Source organism: Macaca mulatta, chromosome 5 (genome assembly GCF_049350105.2).
Source record: "Macaca mulatta isolate MMU2019108-1 chromosome 5, T2T-MMU8v2.0, whole genome shotgun sequence".
In the NCBI taxonomy this organism is placed as follows: Eukaryota; Metazoa; Chordata; class Mammalia; order Primates; family Cercopithecidae; genus Macaca; species Macaca mulatta.
In genome coordinates, this window is record NC_133410.1 from 2,402,824 (window position 1) to 2,423,349 (window position 20,526).

At 54.4% G+C, this 20,526-nt stretch overlaps 1 protein-coding gene across 12 annotated transcripts in view; it reads right to left on the bottom strand.

Moving 5' to 3' along the window:
* Positions 1-20,526, bottom strand: part of ZFYVE28 (zinc finger FYVE-type containing 28) — a 150,079-nt gene that overhangs the window by 2,426 nt on the left and 127,127 nt on the right. For all 12 annotated transcript variants that reach the window (XM_078002906.1, XM_078002904.1, XM_028848233.2 and 9 more), the window contains 2 exons: positions 2,483-2,637; positions 1,592-1,708 (listed from right to left, as the gene is read on the bottom strand). In XM_078002906.1, the coding sequence (XP_077859032.1) occupies positions 1,592-1,708; positions 2,483-2,637 (272 nt within the window). Of the gene's footprint in view, positions 1-1,591; positions 1,709-2,482; positions 2,638-20,526 lie in introns of those variants that run through there.

The following is a 20,526-nucleotide window of genomic DNA, read 5'->3' on the forward strand; positions in this document are numbered from 1 at the left end:
CATCCAGCCCTGGGGCCCCTGCATGGCACATGCGTGGCCAGGACTCCAGCTCACAACCTCTGTGTGCAAAACAGGGCGTCACCTGCCGTCTCTGAATCATGATTTCCAGAAGGCAGCCCTGCCAACCTCCCTGGTAGAATGCAGCCTGGCGGTGTGGATGCTGCAAGGCAGAGCTGGCTCGGCACACGGGCTCCTCCCTGCTGGCAAGGGTATGCCCTGCTGGGCCAGGGCTCCAGGACCAGGCGGGCTGCCCCATGTGCCCGGACACCCACGAGCAGAAGCCCCTGTGGTGAGGGGCGGCTCTGCTGGAAAAGTGCCTCCGCTCAGCACCAGAGCACCGGGCATGGCGAGCAGGGGCTTAGCCCCCTTTCCTGCCTTGGATCCCTCCCTGTGCCTAACCAGTCCCTGCCCTGACGCCTTCTCCCTCCTAGATAATGTGTGCACTGTGTGAGTGGGAGCGTATGTGCACGTGTGCGTGGGTGTGCATGGGTGTGTGTGCATGGGCGTGGGTATGCATGAGTACATGTGCACATGTGAGGGGGAGCATATGTGCACATCTGTGCGTGTGTGTGTGTACATGAGTACATGTGTGCACGTGTGAGTGGGAGCATATGTGCCCATGTGTGCGTGTGTGTGGGTGTGTGTGCATGGGTGTGGGTATACATGAGTACGTGTGCACGTGTGAGTGGGAGCGCATGTGCACATGTGTGCGTGGGTGTGCATGGGTGTGTGTGCATGGGCATGGGTATGCATGAGTACATGTGAGTGGGAGCATGTGTGCACATCTGTGCCTGTGTGTGTGTGGGTGTGTGCATGAGTACATGTGTGCACGTGTGGGTGGGAGCGTATGTGCACATGTGTGCGTGTGTGCATGTGGGTATGTGTGTGCATGGGTGTGGGTATGCATGAGTACATGTGTGCACGTGTGAGTGGAAGCGTATGTGCACATGGGTGTACGTGTGTGTGCATGGTGTGGGCATGCATGAGTACATGTGTGCACATGTGTGTGCACGTGCCTGTGTGTGAATGTGACTGTGAGAGCCGCCTGTGTGCTTGTGCTGTGTCAGCGTGTGTGACACCTCAGCAGCTCATGGGCAGCAGTGGACTCCTTTCCACCCCCATAGGGAGGTGGGTTCGGGGAGGGCTGCCTCGAGCTGCTCTGAGAGGCAGCATTCGGTAGAAGTGACGCGGCACCACAGCTGAGTCTCATCCTCAAGAGGGAGGGTTTGGGCTCTCCCAGCCTCCATCAGAGCCAGAAGTGAAGTCACCTTGCTGCCACACATGCAGGGGACAGTAGCCAGGGCTGTGGGCACGAGCCAGGGGCCCTTGCCCATCTGCTCATTTGCAGGGGTGGAGTGTCTTCCTGGGCAGGCAGCCCATCTGGGCACTTCCTGGGCCTGCTGCTGTGCCCCTTGGCTTCCCAAGCAGGCAGGGCAGCCTGGCACATTTGGAGTGCGGAGGTCATGGGACCCTGGGCTCAATGATTGCTTGCCCAGGGCCAGAAGGTATAGATTTCTGAGCACCCCCTCCCTGTGGGCAGGGACATGGCCACCAGTGCAGGCCTCAGAGCCCGTCCTGAGTGGGCACTCACCCTTCCTCAACTTTTCCTTGTCGTCTGTTTCGGGCTTGGTGGCCATGACCTCAAACAGTGTTTTAAGAATACTTCTCAGGTCACTGGCATAGTTCGTCTGTAGCTGGTCAGCCACACCTGAGGGAGGAAGACCACAGTAACAGCAACAGAAGGACAGATGGAAGGAACTGTGGAGGTTGGTGCTGCACGCTGGGCGGACCCAGCCAGAGCTCACAGCCCAGGCCAGTGTGTTCTCAGATCAGCCAGGGAAGGAGGCGGCCCACCCCCTTGGGGCAGGGTTCCCTTGACAAGAATAAAAACTCGGGAGTCAAAAGAGAGCAGGGGAAGGGAGAGGACCAGACAGACAGCCCTGCCACAGTTGGTCTGCCACTGACATTCACGCCTTTTATGCACAAGTCACAGCCATCACCACTAAGCTGGCCGGGCCATGCACTAAGGGACACTTACAGAGCCCCTGCACTGTGCCCACCCCCAGGCCAGTGCCTGTGACTGTCACAGCCACTCAGGCATCCAGATGTGTCTACCTGCAAAGCATGTCCTCCTCCCGCAGGCACAGCCCCCAAGCAGCCTACGTGGTTGGGAGCCCAGGGTGGACCCTGTCCAGAGGTGGTGCCTAGTGCCTGGCTCTTCTGCCCCTCACCCCACTGCCCCCGCCACCACTCCCTGGAGGAAAATGCCTCCCACCCTCACCTGCAGATCCCCTCCTCCTCCTGCCTGTGTGGGGTCAGTCCAGCCTTCTCCATGAACAGGAGTGCTTGCTCCTTAGGGGCAGAGTGGGCTGCCGTTCACAGGAAAGTGAGGGGGAGGCTGTGCACGCCCCGCCTGACCTCCCCTAAAGTGCAGCCCATGTGTCCTCAAGCCATACACCGGTCCCAGGCCCCGACACGGCACCTGAAATGCAGACGAACAGGCGGTGGATGAGGTCGTGGCTGCCGTGGAACCTGGACCGGATCTTCTCTCTTGTGGCCTGTGGAGCGACATGCGTGGCTGCTGGGGCCACCTCTGGCCCCGTCTTGTCTGAGGAGCAGGACCCAGCTGCGGAGCTGCTGCATGGAGAAGGAGACACCAGCATGTGGGGTGGGGCACGGTGAGGGGCTGTGGAGCCTGAAGGTCACTGGTCAAGACAAAAGTCTGTGTCCTCGCAGACACCCACCCCACAGGCGTGTATCTGTTGCCCAGATACACAACTTCCCTATAACTTCACCTAAAACGTCCTCAGTGTAACACGCTCACCACGTACGCCAGGTGGTGCAACAGGGCTCTGAGCCAGTCCCAGGCCTGTTCTGGGTCTTTGATTTTTGCTGGGCCTCCTGGAATTGACAGCTGGTGGCGACTCACCCACGGAGGCTGCACTCCTGGCTTGATATCAACCGGCTTCCCCTATGGAAACGTCAACTCACCTTTCACACCTTTTCTAACGGCCTGAGTGTCAGGCAACCCCCACAAATATCTCTTCTCACCCTAGCCTCTGAAACCTGTGAACATGACCTCCTTTGGAAAAGGGGTCTCAGCAGGAGTAATTAAGTGAAGCATCTGGAGATGAAGAGATTGTCCTGAATGATCCGGATGGGCCATAAGTCCAATGACAAGAGTCTTTATAAGAGGCAGAAGAGGACACAGACACAGAGGGCAGGAGAGCCCATGTGACCACAGAGGCCGAGACCGGAGACGCGGCCCCAACCCAAGGAACACCTGGAGTCCCCAGAAGCTGGGAGAGGTGGGAGGAGCCTGCCCTGGAGCCTGCGGATGGAGGGAGGCTCTGCCAGAGTTTGCACTTCTGGCCTCCAACTGTGAGACAGTTTCTAGGGCTCAGGCCAGTCTGTGGTGACAGTAGCCTCAAGAAACGAATACAGGATCCCCCGCCCCCACCTACACTTCCCGTCTCCATCTTCCCAGCAGCTGCGTCCTCAGCTTTTACCAGATTTGCCGTTCAGGGGTTCCATGGTGACCCTATAAATCATTCACAGCTGGGCCTGTACTAACTTAGGGGGTTCACCTCGCCCAACTCTAGGGGTGCACCCACTGACCCTCTCATTTTAAAATAATTTATCTCCTATCATATCTTTTTGTCCCATTTTCTGGGAAATTTCCCCCAACTCGTTCTTCTAATTTTGCTCTTGACTTTTAAATTCCTGCTATCAAGTTTTAAATTTACTGCTGTTAACTGTTGTTTCAGGGATGCAAAATCTTTTCTCTACCTAGAAATATTCGGATAATTTTTTTCGGTTGCCATTGGCATCCTGCGCAGCCTCTTTTGGAGGGCTTGGCTCATTTATCTGGCCGTGTCTCATGCCGAGCCTTGCCCCAAATGTGACCTGCACAAAAATAAGAAGAGTGTGGGTGGAACAACAGGAGCCTTCACCTTGCGGGTGGGAGTGTCAGCTGGTGCAGGCACTTCAGAAAAAATGTTCGCACCATTTCAGTAAAACCAGGGCTGTCTACACTCCGGAGCCCGGTGGCCTCTGTTGCTGGCACACACTGGAAACGTGCGTCTGAGTCTGTCTGCAGAGATGCACGGTCTTAGACGCAGTGCTGGGGTTTCCAGTGAAACGCAGGACAGGATCGCCGGCAACGGAATGGAAGACCCATTGTGATCTAATCATTCACCGGCAGAGGCCACGGAGGCGGAGGCCAGCCAGCCACAGCCCCGCCAACGTGCGCGAATCCCGCATGGCGTGAGTGCTTTCACACACCGTGGGAAACACGCAGAACTGCCTGGCGTCTAATTTAGGGACACAGCCTCGTGACGTAAACCCTGCAGAAGCACAGAGTCATGACAACGTGAGAATTCAGGGTAGCGAGCTGCGGCAGATGCGGGGAGGAGGCTGGAAGAGTCCCCGGAGCTGCTCGGGGCCCCCTCCCTCATGGGGATGTGCTAACAAGCTGAATATTGACCGGAACGTGGGGGCACAGTGGGAGGCTTGGGGGGCCTGGGTCCATGGGACAGAACCCTCTGCTGGGACCCCAACAATGCTCCATGGCTCTCCCCTCCCAGGTGGTCCAGGTTCCACAGACGAAGCCCCTACCTTCAGCTTGGGGGTGTGGGCCTTGCTGCCCTCTGCCCTGGGAGCTGAGTAAGGGAGGGGCCTTCACTGTCCAGGATGTCAGCTTCCACTCAGTACCCCCAGCCTCATCAGAGCCTTACCCAAAGGAACTGAAATTTGGAACTCAGATACTTGCACACCCACGTTCATAACAGCCAAGAGATGGCAGCAACCCAGGTGTCTGTTGGCAGAGGCGTGGGTAAACCAAATGTGGTCCATCCATACAACAGAATATTATTCAGCCTTAAAAAGGAAGGAAATTCGGATCTAGGCTACAGCATGGATGAATGTTGGCAAGATCATGCTGAGTGAAATAACCCAGCTACCAAAGGATGAGTCCTGCGTGAGTCCCTGACACGAGGTCCTGAGAGCCATCACGTTCATACAGACAGGAAGTAGAATGGTGGGTGCCAGGGTGGGCAGAGGTTGGGGAGTAGGGGGGAGCGAGTGATGGGGAAACAGTTTCAGTTTGGGAAGATGAGGACATTCCGGAGATGATGATGGTGACGGTTGCACAGCACCGAGTGTGTTCAATGCCATGAAATTGTATGCTTAGGAAGGGCTAAATAGTAAACTTTATGCTACATATATTTTACAAAAAATTAAAAACATGAAAAAAAAAAGAATTGGGGCAGGGAGAGAGCAGAGGAAAGGGAACGGAGGCGGCAAGTACGTGGCAGAAGGCCAGATTGGCATGGCGCCCGACGCAGAAGGCTCGGGGGTGTTATTACCCACAACTACTGAGCTATGTGCTTTAGAAAGGTGAATTTTGTGGTATGTATGTTATATATAAATAAAGGCTTTGTTTAAAGACCACTTGTGTTTAGATATGGTAGCAATAAAGTGAAAGTGAAATTAAGAAAACAATCCTTAGTCCTTTACAACAGCATAAAAAAGATTAAAATGCTTAGACTAAATTTAACAAAAGAAGTACAAGAATCATACACGGAAAACAACAAAACATTGTTGAAAAATATTAGAAGACCTACATAAATGGGAAGACATCTCGTGTTCGCAGATCGGAAGACAGCACTCCCCAAATCAATCCACAGATTCAACGCAATCTATACGGAAGTGTCGGCTGCCTTTTTTTCTTGCAGAAATTGACAACCTGATCCTAAAATTAATATGGAAATGACTCAAGGGACCCAGAAGAGCCACAAGAAAAAAAACAAGTTGGAGGACTCACCCTTGTGGTCTGCAATGTGGCATGAGAGAGCAGGAATCAAGGCTGTACGGCACCAGCATGGGACCGACATACAGACCAACGAGACCGAGAGTCCACAAAGAACCCCATACGCTTGTGGGCAGTGGATTCTCAGCAAGGGCGCCAAGACCACCCAACAAGGAAAGGATAGTCTTTTCAACGAATGCTGCCGGAAAACTGGAGACACACATGCAAAAGGATGAAGCTGAACTCTGACCTTATACCACATACAAAAATTCACTCAAAATGAATCAAATATGTAGATGTCAGAGCTAAAACTCTAAGGTTCTTTTTTTTTTTCCTTTTTCTTTTTTTGAGATGGTGTCTCACTCTGTCACCCATGCTGGAGTGTAGTGGCACAGTCATGGCTCACTGCAGCTTCAACTTCCCTGGGCTCAAGCAAGCCTCCCATCTCAGCCTTCCGAGTAGCTGGGACCACAGGCATGCACCCGGCTAATTTTTGCATTTTTAGTGGAGAAGGGGTTTCACCATGTCACCCAGGCTGGTCTTGAACTCCTGGGCTCACGCGATCCACCCACCTCGGCCTCCCAAAGTGTGGGATTACAGGCGTGAGCCATGACGCCCAGGCTTAAAATTCTTAAAAGAAAACATTGGAGTAAATATTTGTGGCGTTGGGCTAGGCCACAAAGCATGGGCACCTAAAGCATGGGCAACAAAAGAGAAAACAGATAACTGGACTTCATCAAATTGAAGGCTTTCTGCTGCATAGGACACCACCAAGAAAGTGAAGAGAAAACCCACAGAATAATTTTTGCAAATCATGGGTCTGATAAGGACATTGTATCTGCAATATAGAAAGAACTCTTACAATCCAACAACAAAAAGACAAAAAAAAAAAAAAAAAAAAAAAACAAAGTACTGAACAAATGGAAAATAGATTTGAACAGACATTTTTCCAAAGAAGATATACAAACAGCTAATAAACACATTAACAGATGCCCAACATCCCTGTCAGTCAGGATGTGCCAAAAAAATTACAATTAAATACCATTTGATTTATTAGGATGATGAGAATGTCCCCCTGCCAAAAAAAAAAAAAAACCCAGAAAATATGAAGTTGTGGTGAGGAAGGTGAGGACGTAAAGGAACTGGAATCCTCATCTCTTCCTTGTGGGAATATAAAATGACACAGCCACTTCAGAAAACAGTTGAACGGACAGACAAAATGTGGTCTATCTATATAACGGAATAAGTTTCAGCCATAGAAAGCAACGCAGCATTACACATGCTTCCATGTGGATAAGCATTGAAAACACCATGGCATCATCCCAGCCCTGTGGGAGGCTAAGGCGGGTGGATCACTTGACATCAGGAGTTTGAGACCAGCCTGGCCAACATGGCGAAACCCCGTCTCTACTGAAAATACAAAAATTAGCTGGGCGTGGTGGCACATGCCTGTAATCCCAGCTACCCGGGAGGCTGAGCAGGAGAATTGCTTGAACCCGGGAGGCGGAGGTTGCAGTGCGCTGAGATCGCGCCATTGCACTCTAGGCTGACAACAGAGAGAGATTCCATCTAAAAGAACAAAAACAAAAACACACCCATCGTGCTGACTGAAAGAAGCCAGTCACAAAAGATCACATACTACGGCCGGGCGCAGGGGCTCACGCCTGTAATCCTAGCACTTTGGGAGGCCGAGGCGGGCGGATCACGAGGTCAGGAGATGGAGACCATCCTAGCTAACATGGTGAAACCCCGTCTCTACTAAAAATACAAAAAATTAGCCGGGTGTGGTGGTGGGCACCTGTAGTCCCAGCTACTCGGGAGGCTGAGGCAGAAGAATGGTGTGAACCCGGGAGGTGGAGCTTGCAGTGAGCCGAGATCAAGTCACTGCACTCCAGCCTGGGCGACAGAGCGAGACTCTGACTCAAAAAAAAAAAAAAAAAAAAAAAAATCACATACTGTATGATTGATTCCATTCACATGAAATGTCTAGAATAGGCATAGGGGCAGAAATGCCACATAGGGGCAGAAGGCAGATCTGTGGTCAGCAACAGCTGAAACGGGAGGGGAACAGGGTGACTGCTAATGGGGAGGGGTTTTCTTTATGGGGTGATGGAAATGTTTTGAATTAGACAGTGATATTGGCTGTACAGCCTCGTGGATGTACCAAAAATTACTGAGCTGTACATCTAACAAACAACAGAAGAGAATGTTTTTCTTGTAATCACCCAGCAAACTCATATGCAAGAAATAGCTCATAAGCTGTTTCTGTTTCGCTGTCCATCGACAGTGGGTTGACTCAATACATTAGGTCATATCCATATGGTGAAAGAATCTGCAGGATAGTTCACTGGAAATGTTAAAATATGAAACGAAAAATGTAGCATTTAAAAAATTAGAGGCCGGGCGCGGTGGCTCACGCCTGTAATCCCAGCACTTTGGGAGGCCGAGGCGGGCGGATCACGAGGTCAGAAGATCGAGACCATCCTGGCCAACATGGTGAAACCCCATCTCTACTAAAAATACAAAAAAAAAAAAAAAAAAAAAATTACCCGGGTGTGGTGGCGGGCGCTTGTAATCCCAGCTACTCGGGAGGCTGAGGCAGGAGAATGGCGTGATCCCGGGAGGTGGAGTTTGCAGAGAGCAGAGATCATGCCACTGCACTCCAGCCTGGGCGACAGAACAAGACTTTGTCTCAAAAAAAGAAAAAAAAAAAAATTAGAGGCCAGGTGTAGTGGCTCATGCCTATGATCCCAACACTTATTGGGAGGCTGAGGTGGGAGGATTGCTTGAGGCCAGGAGTTCAAGACCAGCCTGGGCAACATGACAAGACCCCTGTCTCTACAAAAAATACAAAAATCAGCCAGGCATGATGGTGTGCACCTGTAGTCCCAGCTACTCTGGAGGCTGAGGTGGGAGGATCGCTTGAGCCCAGGAGTTCAAGGGTACAGTGAGCTATGATGACACCACTGCACTCCACTCCAGCCAGGGCAACGAGCAAGACCCTGTCTCTTAAAATAAATAACTAAAATAATAAAAATAAAACTTGGAGACATCCTTTGTATATAAATGACTCACTGGGGAAGATACTCCAGGTAAGGCATTAATCTTACAGTTACTTGAGTAGTAAGATTCCAGGTACATTATTATTTTCTAAAGTCTCTTCTTGGATCAAGTATTGCTTTTGTGATCAGAAGAGATGCCATTTCAAGAAGAGAGGAAAGTGCCTGCTGGCAGCAGATGGCACCCTCGGGCCCTGCCTGTGGCGAGGAACCTGTTTCCCTGTGAAAGGAGAAGCCCTCGGGAAGCATTCAGTCCCACAGCTCCAGCCCCTGGAACCGCGCCCCGAAGCTGGGAAGGCTGTCTGGACAAGCCTCCTGCTGCTGAAGCGCCCCCGGAGGTGAGAAATCAGGGGAAGGGCCCTGACATTCAATAGAGGGTTGAGTGAGGCGTAAGAACAATGGCCTCTTCCAGCAGGTTGAGACCGAGGCCAGGCCAAGGCTGGCCGATTGCTCATGGGTGGGTCAGATCACCCACTGCCATCTCACCCCCCGACGTCCTTCACTTACCACAGGAAAGGCCCTCTCCTGCCTCCCTGCCCTGGTGGGCTGGAAGCTCTGGTGGCGCGGGAGGGGGAATGGCTGGACAGGGAGAGCCAAGGAGCCCCGTACGGAGATGTCGCAGGCAGAAAAACCAATGAGGCACTGCCCAAGGGAAGCGGCTGGGCTTGGAAGGCCCAAGGGGATACAAGAGAGCAGAGTGGGGAGGTAGAACCCAGGATTTCACCGAGAGCGTGAGCCTGGGTCCTTCTGGGTCAGCCATTCCTGAGGCCGTGTGGATGGGTGTCTTCCTTTGCTTCCTGCTGCTATAGAGTACCACAGTCTAGGTAATTTAGAATGAACAGACATGTTTTTGGCTCACGGTCTGAAGGCTGGGAAGCCCAAGGTGGAGGGGCCCCATCTGACGAGGGCCTTCTTGCTGTGTCACCGCATGGAGGAAGGCATCGCATGGGCAAGAGAGAGGGGAAGGGGGCCATGCTCACCCTTTATAAGGACCCCACTGCGGCAATAACAAACCCACTCCTGCAATAACATCAATCTGCTCAGGAGGGCAAAGCCTTCATGACCGAGTCACCTCTTAAAAGTACCACCTCTCAACGCTGTTGCAGGGGGGATCAAGTTACCAGCACACGAGCTTTAGGGCCACATTCAAGCCACAGCAGGGGCACAGCTTGGATGCCAGTGGCCCAGGAACACTGCCTTTGGAAGGGTGTTGATTCCCTGTGGCCAGTTGCTGAACAGAAAGGGTAGGGTCATGAGGAGGACCCCAGGGGTAGATCAGACGCTATGTGTCCCCTGAAAGCCAAGTCTACTGGGGGAGCCGCACACATTAACAAGACAGAGCCGAGAAGTGAGCTGGTGCCCAGCAGGTCCATCCCTGTGGTGAGGAAGGGAACAGTACGGGTGAGATACGGCCACAGTTCAAGACACAGAAAGACAGAGGCTGGAGGAGTGAGGGGCACCTACCCTGCCAACAGCTTCCTGTGTCTCACCACAGAGTGTGAACCCTTGCCACTGACATTCTCAAGTCAGTGGATCAACGTCACTTCAGCACGTACACCCGGGTGTCTAAAAGTCCAGCCACCTTCCGCAGCTGCTAGACACTCCCGCACCGGCTGCCTGAGTGTTGCTTCCTGCCACTCTCTTACAGAAGGCAGCACAAACTCCCTGCAACAGCCCCACTTCGGTTGGAACTACTGTGAAATGTCATTCTCTGGTAAAGAAAGGCAGTGCAATTCTGAACGATCACGTCGATACCAAAGGCTGACCAGCCTGTGTCTTCAGCTGTGTCACAGTTAGGCCACAGGGCAGGGGCCAAGTTTCCAACGTGCTCCTCTTGAACAGGACACAGGGAGGGTAAATGGCTGATGTCATCACTGGGGTGGGAAAAGCGGTGAGGGGAGCTCTGAGATGTTGGGAACGTGGAACACTCCTGAATTCAGCAATTGGATAGAGCAGAACAGGGAAGTTTACTGAACTTATAATTTTAATTCCAATTACTATGGAAAAGAAAGACCATAGCAAAGCCCAAATGAATCTGATGCAGAAAAGAATTTAGCAAGTGTGTATGCAAACAGAAAGACAGGACTTTGCCACCTTGAACCTCTAGGAGTCTGTGAAAGAAGAGAAGGTCAGCTTTGGAAAAACTAATAGCATCACAGATGTTTCTCATTGTGACATCAGATAGGTTAATTTTTGAACTCTTGACACCATTTGCAAAGGCTAATGAAGAGAAAAACAGAGTATAGTCCCAGCTACGGGGAGGCAGAGGCGGGAGGATCCCTTGAGCCCAGGAATTCAAGGCTAGCCTGGGTAACACAGCAAGACTCTGTCTCTAAAGAAAAATAAATGAATAAAAAAGAGAAAAACAAAGAACAACAAGAGTGACTGGTAGGCTCCAGAGGCAAGGTTTCATTGTGCTTGGATGTGGGAAAATTGGCAGCTTGGACATTTGCACAATCACATACTAATGAGCCACCTTGGGCCCTGACACAAACGGTCAGCTGGCTGCTGCTTGTAAAAGTCATCCATCCATCTATCTATCCATCCATCCATCCATCCATCCATCCATCCATCCATCACTCACTCATCCATTTATCCATCCATACCTTTACCTATCCATCCATCCACCCATCCATTCATACACCAATCCATGCATCCATCCATCCACATCCATCCATCCACCCACCTACCCACCCACCTATCCATCCACCTATCTAATCATTCATCCATCTGTCCACTCATGTACCCACCCGTCCACCCATCAATTCATCTACCCATCCAATCTTCCACTCATCCACTCACCCATCTACCCATCCACCCATCCATCCATCCATTCATCCATCCATCCATCCATCCACCCACCCACCAACTCACACATCCATTTACCCATCCATACATTTACCCATCCATACATTTACCTATCCATCCATCTACCCATCCATTCATCCACCAATCCATGCATGCATGCATGCATGCATCCATCCATCCATCCATCCATCCATCCACCCACCCATCTAATCATCCATCCATCTATCCACCCATGTACCCACCCATCCACCCACCAATTTGTTTACCCATCCAATCTTCCACTCATCCACCCACCCATTTACCCACCCACCCATCCATTTATCATCCATCCATCCATCCACCCATCCATCCATCCATCCACCCATCCACTTATTCATTTGCCTGCCATCCATCCATCCATCCATCCATCCAACCATCCATCCACCCATCCATCTAACCACCACCATCCATCCATCCATCCACCTGCTCTACAAACATGGACTAAGCACCAACTATGATCCAGGAATCGCATAGTTCAGCCCTTAGGAGCTCATGATTTGATGGCAGAGATCAATAGGTGAACAGTTAATTATCACACACATGGAAAGTGTAACGGAGGAACCATCAAGGATGTTGTTGTGGGAGGTCAGAGGGGAGACTCCTCACTCAGGCTGGAGAGAGTCTGGAGTGCCAGGGAGGGTTCCTGGAAGGTGCAGCATGAGCACAGCTTGAATGAAGGCTGAGAGGTGGGAAGTTCCCACAGACTGTAGGGAACCCCCGGTGATGCTGGGAGAGGCCAGGCAGCGGTCGAGGCTAGGTGGAGGCTCACTGGGAGGGCCTTGTGAGTGTGCCAGGCAGTTCGGACCTTGGCCTGTTGGTCAGTGCCCCCAGAGGATGCTCCACAGATCGCAATTCCTGTAGGCTACACTTGAGGGAAAAAGAGTTTGAGGAACAGAGCACAGGTGCTCTCTTTCTTGGAGTCCCAGCATCCACATTCATTGACATCAATCGACAGCTCAGGCTCGCTGTGGAGGACCTGGCCACCTAATACCTGATTCACGCGTGTATGCAGTGGAGGGAGTCAGCCAGCCTGGAAACGAGTGTTCAGAAATGAGACCATTTCCCATCGTGATAAAGGCCGTGTTGCCCAGGCTGGAGCACAGTGGCATGACCATGGCTCACTGTAACCTCAAGCTCCGGGCCCCACGTGATCCTCCAACCTCAGCCTCCCAAAGTACTGAGATTACAAGTATAAGCCACCATGCCTGGCCTGGGGCTTTGAAGACCATGATGGGGAGGAGGAGCGCACGATGGGGCACAGTGGTGGACAGCCCAGCTTGCAGAGGAAGCATTTTGGTGGAGATTTCACCAATGAGATGGAGAGGACCTCAGTAACAGGATTCCGAGATGGGGTGACCACAGCCTCCCAGGAGTCAGAGGTGAAAGACTGGCTGCCTGGTCACACTGGCCACCAGCCCAGGACAATCCCACAGTCCTGAATGCCTCTGGTTCCCCAAAGGAGTTGGAGCCTGCTGGGACATCTTGTCTCCTCTTATGGTGCCCCACAAAGACCTCCAGGGGACTGAGTCTGCAATGCATAAGGCCTGGCTTTGACTTCCTTTGTGAGTCCTGGAATCAGGGAGGGCTGAGACACCCTTCCAGGAATCAGCTCTGGAACTGTCTGCCAAAGTCACAGCAGCTCGGCTCAGGCCACAGTGGAACCAGCAGCAGGCAGACCCCGCTTCTTGGCAGGTGCCCTCAGAGTCTAGCATGGCAAGGATTTAGCAGGGAGGCGCGAATGAACTGTTTGGGGTTGAACTGGGGCCCCCCACCAAGCTCATATGTTGAAGTCCTAAACCCCAGTACCTTAAAATGTGACCTTATTTGGAAATAGAGTCATTGCAGGTGTAACTAAAGTTAAGATAAGGTCATACGGCCGGGCGCGGTGGCTCAAGCCTGTAATCCCAGCACTTTGGGAGGCCGAGACGGGCGGATCACGAGGTCGGGAGATCGAGACCATCCTGGCTAACCCGGTGAAACCCCGTCTCTACTAAAAAGTACAAAAAACCAGCCGGGCTAGGTGGCGGGCGCCTGTAGTCCCAGCTACTCGGGAGGCTGAGGCAGGAGAATGGCGTAAACCCGGGAGGCGGAGCTTGTAGTGAGCTGAGATCTGGCCACTGCACTCCAGCCTGGGCGACAGAGCGAGACTCCGTCTCAAAAAAAAAAAAAAAAAAAAAGATAAGGTCATACAGGAGTAGGGTAGACCCTAAGCCAACTTGACTGGTATCCTTACCCATGGGGAAAATTTGGGTGCAGGCCCACACATGGGCAGAACCCCACATGTACTGAAGGCGGGGGCTGGAGTGATGCTTCTGTAAGCCAAGGAACACCCAAGATGGCCAGCAAACCACCCGAGGCTGGAAGGCAGCCTGGGACAGAGTCTCACTTACGGCCCTAGGAGGAACCAGCCCGGCTGACACCTTGATCTCGACTTCTGGCCTCCAGGACTGCAAGACAACAAATGCCCCCGTGATTTAACCCACCTGGCTCACAGTGCTTCGTCACAGCAGCCGGGGGAACTAACGCGTGGCGCTGACCCCACATGGCGCCGACCCCATGGCTGTGAGGCCTGTGCACTGGTGTCAGCCCTAGTAACTTCCAGCAGCAAGTAAGCCAATTTACTCTGAATAGGCTGGAATCTTCCTGCTTCCTTTCCTCTCCAGCCCCTTGCAAAGTCATTCTCTCATGCTTTTCCTGTGTGACTCGTGTTCCCAAGGAAGTTGGTCTCACCACAGCTCCTGACTGCAGCTCCATAGCCCCTGGGTTGAGCACAGGCTAGGACTGAGAAGGAGACAAACGCTGCTCTGTGACCAGGGCATCCTCAGAAGGGCCGCTGCCACTGCAGGCCAGAACGAGGGACAGAACCGAGGGACAGGAAGGAGGGCTGGCCCGGGCCAGGAGGGCAGGCGCCCATCCTGGAAACAGCTCAGCGGGGAGGGAGGGAAATCAAAGCTGGGATCTCAGTGCTGCCCCGCCCTGGTCAGCTGGCCGGGGTCTGCCCAGGCTGCTGTCCCTGTGGTCCCCACAGGCAGGCACTAGCTTGGTCTGCAGGCCTCTCTCCCGGACGTGTCATCTGGTCTCGGCGCATTCTCTTGGATCACCCTCCAACGTCCATGCTCCTCTGGTCCCAGGGTGTGGGTACAGGCCCAGGGGTCCTTCCAGACACTCTGGCCCAGTCACTGCTCCCCCACCCATCTCCAAACCTGCTCCATGCAGGCACTCTAGGGGGTGCAGGGACAGTGGCCTGAGATTTGCTGCTGCAGGACTTCGGTCCCCGTGGGGAGCATGGGGTCAGGGGCCAGAGCAGCGGGGAGAGGACAGCCCTATGTGGGCACTGACTTACTCGCTCTCTCAGGGTGGGCTGCACAGTCCTCACCCCTCAGTTCCTCCCTCCCGGCCCCCAGGCCAGCCCTGCTTCCTGCTAATGAGACCTAAGAGACCTCAGCAGAAGGATGCCAAAAAAGCAGCAGGTCAGAGGTCAGGTCAGAGGTCAGCCCCGAGGCCTGCCCTTTGCCGGGGGAGGGGGGGCATCAGGCATGGAGGATGTCAAATGCTAAGCTCCACACCGGCCACCACCGCATCTCAGTCTCTTCTCAATCAACAAGAAGTGATGAAATAAACCTCAGCCATTCCAGACGAGAGCGCAGTCCATGGCACCTGGATTTCACCCTGGGGAGACCCTGAGCAGAGAACCCAGTCGTGCTGAGACAGGCATCTGACCCATGGACGCTGCAGGACCCTTACTCAGAATTGCTTATCCACAGCCTAGCTAGCTGATGCAAAGCTGAGACGTGGGCTCTTGGTGGAGCAAATGCGGTCTCCGGTTCACCTATGCCAGGTGGGATTAGGGAAGGAGCTCAGCCCTGGGCTGCTGACTCTCCAGCCCCTGCTCTCTGCTGTGTCCTGAAGACAGGGTGGGGGTGACAGGAAGGGTGAGGGGCTGGAGGCACAGGATTCAGATGTCATGGGGGGCTGAATGGGCCCCCCCAAATGTGAATCTGTGACAGTGACCTTTTTTAGAAGAAGGTTCTTTGCAGATGTCATGAAGTTAAGGATCTTGAGATGCGACCATCCTGGACTATCTGGATGGGCACCAACTCCAGTAAGTGTCCTTATAAGAGACAGACACAAGGAGGAGCCAAGAGAAGATGGAGGCCGAGCTTGGAGTGACCCCGCCACAAGGCAAGGAAGTGCCAGGAGCCACCAGAAACTGGAAGCAGCAGGAGGATCGTCCCCTAGAACCTTGGGCTGCAGTGCCACTCCGCCAGCGCCCTCATCTCAGATGCCTGCCTCCAGAACTGGAGACCAGCAAATCCCCATGGTTTTAAGCCTCCCAGCTCCTGGGGGTTCTGTTCCAGCAGCCCCAGACAGGCATCTACAGGTGGACTCTGTCGTCCGATCCTAAGAGCATTTCTCACCCACTGGGCGACCCTGGGCAGGTTGTGTGGTCCAGAGCTTTGCTCCCTGAGCCACAGACCAGGACAGTAAGATAGCCACTGACGGGTCAGACAAGTGAGATCCTCTCAGCGGTGTGGATGCGGCACAGAGGCAGCAAGGGCCTCGGGCCTCAGGCCTCACGTGCAGCGGCCGTAGGACGGGCTGAACGAATCCTGGCTTAAGTCCCTGAAGGGCCTCTAAGTTTGCAGTCACTCTTTCAACATCCAGGGACAGTGCTTTGCGAGGAGGAGGAGGCGTTGATTTGCTGTATTCCTTCCACAAATCTTCCTTTCTCTGTGGTGACTGACAGGAGGTGGCTGTGGCTGGAGTTCCCTGTGCAGAGGCCGGCACACATCACAGATCTCCAGGACGTCTGGAGCTAAGGGAAGGAAGGGGCGTCCCAGGCGCCCTTGGGATCTCTTTAGGTCTCTGGAAGGGTGACAGCTCCTCCCTGCCCCCACCCTCCCAGTGCCTTTTGTGATGTGGACACCGCTGTGCTTCAGCGGTGGGGGCTGCAGGGCGAGGGGTCACTCTGAGGGGGCAGGGGGAATCACTGTAGGACCCGCAGTTTGGTTCCAAAGTACTGAACATAAGGAGACACCGGATATGGATGCGTGAATGCTCTGAAAATTAGCTATTTTCCCGTCTCCTCTAATTCAGCAGCATTGCCTTGATGTCTCTTGGGATTCAGTTAGGAACACGAATTCCTTTATGTTTTTCACACTCCCCCCACCCCCACTCCTGTCTGGCCCGGCCCTATCAAGGTGCAGCGGGCCTAGGAAGGCAGAAGCAACTGGCCTGTGATCAGAAGCTCACAATGACAGCAAGGCACAATCACCATACAGCAGGGAGGACTTCCTGGAGGAGGTGGCCTGACCTGAGCAGCGATATGGCCCTACCCAGCCCTGAGTCCACGAAGGCCCAAGGACCTGCATCACCTCCCAGCCATGATCACTGGGTACAGGGCCTCCATCTCCTAGGCCCCCTTGTGGCCCCAGAGCTGGCTCCCAGGAAAACCAACAGGTGAGACTAGAACAGGGACCCCATCTCTAATGAGGGCAAGTCCTGACCTGCACAGTGAGGGGGTGGGCCAGGTGAGCGCCTGCTACACAGTGGGGGAACGTCGGGCCCCGGGCTGGGTGCTGGGGCCACAGTGGAGGCTGTGGGCTGGCAATAGGAGGAGACCCCCGAGGGGACCTGGGCACGTGGCTGCTGCTCCAAGGGGAGGTCCTGCCTTGGGGAGGGTGTCCTCGAGCTGGGCTGGGGAGTCACAGGTTAGCCAGTGTGAGCTGAAGGCCCTTGGGCATCACCACCTCTGCCATGTGGGCAGGGAACTTAACCTTCCAGGGCCTCAGTTTACTTGTCTCTAAAACAGGAAAGTGAGGCTGGGCGCAGTGGCTCACGCCTTTAATCCCAGTACTTTGGGAGGCCAAGGCAGGAGGATCATTTGAGGCCAAGAGTTTGAGATCAGCCTGGGCAGCACAGTGAGACCCTGTCTCTACTAAAAATTAAAGAAAAGATAGCTGGGCATGGTAGCACGACCCTGTGTTCCCAGCTACTCAGGAGGATCACTTGAGCCCAGGAATCCTAGGCTGCAGTGAGCCATGACTGCACCACTGCACTCCAGCCTGGGTGGCAGAGTGAGACCCTGCCTCAAAAATTAAATTAAATTAAATTAAATTAATAAAATAGGAGTGCTAAGACCAGGCGTGGTGGCTCATGCCTGTAATCCCAACACTTTGGGAGGCCCAGGTGGGAGGATCACTTGAGGCCAAGAATTCGAGACCAGCCTGGCCAACATGGCAAAACCTAGTCTCTTCTAAAAATACAAAAATTAGCTGTGGGGGTGGCAGGTGCCTGTGATCCCAGCTAGTCTGGTGGCTGAGGCATGAGAATGGCTTTAACCTGGGAGGCAGAGGTTGCAGCAAGCCAGGGTGGTACCACTGCACTCCAGCCTGGGCGACAGTAAGACCCTGCCTCAATAATTAAATTAAATTAATAATCTAAAACAGGAGCACGATACTGCCCACACAGCGTCCTTCGAAGAAGGGTGCCCCTCGGCACATACGATGCAGGGGTGGGGTAAGTAGGCGCTCAGGTCCTGGGTGTGGCCCTGGGCCGTGTAACATGGGCTGGAGCACAGCCTCCTCAAAGTGAAGGGGTGGTGTGTGACAGAGGCTGAGGCTGCTGGGCCAGACCTCAGGGCCACGGCCTCCTGCCACCTGCTGTCATCAAAGAGGCCAGCCCTCTGGAGGGTCAGGCAGGGGGTAGGCATCAAGCCAGGTACCGCCCCACACTGTCGGCAGCCCCGTCACCCCCAGGGTGATCCTCCTGCCTCGGGTCCCAAAGTAATGGGATTACAGGTGTGAGCCACAGCACCTGGCCTCGCCTTTTACAGACAAGTAAACTGAGGTGCTGGGAGGCTAAGTTCCTGCCCAGACGGCAGAGGTGGTGATGTCCAGGGTCCCTGTGGTGACACAGCTGACCACAGCCTGCGGGGGCCTGTGCATCATGCCCCAGGACACTTGTGGACCTGGGGGAGTTCCTGGAGATACCTCTGGTCAGTCACGATGGTGGTGTCCAGAAGAACTCGGAGAATCTGAGTTCCCCTGAGCGCCCCGATCCTCATCACCCATGGGGGACAGCCAGGCTGTGGTCAGCGCTCCTCATCCCAGGGACGTTCTACAGAGGCTAAGGGGGAGGGCAGACACAGACAGACCGTGGACAGGCCCAGGGAGCCGCTGTCCTCACGGAGGCCAGCCCAGTCCAGCAACTGACAGACAGCCAGGCCTCAGCCTGCAGCGTGGTGGCAGGCCCCGTCGGAGCCACTCCCCAGTGGCTGGGCCCCCAGGCTCTGCCCCGGGGGACCCATTGTTGCAAGATGTGCTCAGGGGGCAAGGCTGCCCATGCTGGCAACCGGAGCCCAGAGAGAGCAGCCCATATGGGGATGGCCCAGCAGTCCCCGGGCCCATCCCACCTGGAAGGTGTGTGACCACAAGCCTGCCTGCCTCCGAGGAGGAGGTGGGGTCTCCTCAGCTATAGAATGGGCTTCAGAGGATCAGGTGCAACCGTGCCTGGTGAGACACGCAGGTTGCAGGCCCCACGGGCTACTTTCCCAGTCGTCATGGTGACCCCTCCATGGATCCCGTAGCTACCCTGACAGCTCCTGTCTGTCAGCCCTCTCCAGCTTTGTCCTCTCGTGAAGATGCCACGCTGCTCACTGATGGCCCCCAGGAGATGTCTCCAAAAACCGGGGGCCATGGGTAGGTGCAGCAGAGCTGGGCACGACCACACCTTTCCCCTGGCCCCAGAGCAGCTGCTGACACCCACGGCTCACCAGGTCCTTCAAGAAGTCGGCTCCTCTGGGCCAGCCTCACCCCTCTCCTGCTGTGGGACAGGGGCCACACCAGGGCTGGGCCAGGGGCTGGGCATCGCCTTGGGGTGCTCACCCGGCCCCCCGCTTCCCCTATTAAGTCCAAGCACAAGCCAAGCAGCAGTGGGGAGGGGTGGGGGCCATAAGCTGATCCCTCCTGGCCAGCCCTGCCTGGCCAAGATCTGGGCTCTGGGGACACAGTGAGGCCCAGGCCTAGACATGGCCCAGTTCTTGAAAAGATCCCACTATTATTATGGTCTGGGAAGCTATTCTTTGTTTTTCTTTGTAATTACGGAAGCAATACATGTGCACCCTAAAAAACGAGGAAAGGCAGATTAGTGAGAAGAGTGCCTGCACGTGTGCTCCTGCCCCCAGCACACGAGCAGGAGGAGCTCCTGTCGCCCTTCGCGTCTCGCACCTTGCGGGCGCTTTCGCTGCTTTAAAAAGCTCTCTGAACAGAAGCCGCCACAACTGGTGAGTCTCAGAGCAGCGGGTGCAGTCGGCTGAGGACCGCCTCCAGGTCTCCTGGTCTCCGGGTCTCCGGCTGCAGTAACCCTGCGCTTGAAACCACTTCCTCTTGCTTTCGGCTCAGTGAAAGTGGGAGGAGATGCTTGGCTTTCGAGAAGGGGCTGTTCCCCCTGGAATTTTCCTGGTCCCACGGGGTGGAGGAAAACAACCCCTCGAGGATGCTTCCTGGAGCCACTGGGGAGCAGGAAGCTAGCACCCTCTCACCTCCTCAGGCTCAGGGGGAGGCTCCCTCCCTTTCCAGGCTCCCTGAGGAGGGGCTAATGCTTACTGAGTAGGCTCCACTCCAGCCAAAGCCCCCGCTTCCACCCCTTGATGGGCTCTGTGATGCTGCCAGGAGCAGGGAGTAGGGCCAGAAGTGGCCTTAGGTCCCCTCACCCCCCGCCTCAGACACTGCTGTGTCCCTCACTGAGAAGCGTCCTGAGGGACAGCACTGGGGGCCCCAGGGTCGGGAGAGCAGGAACTGAGAGCCGCAC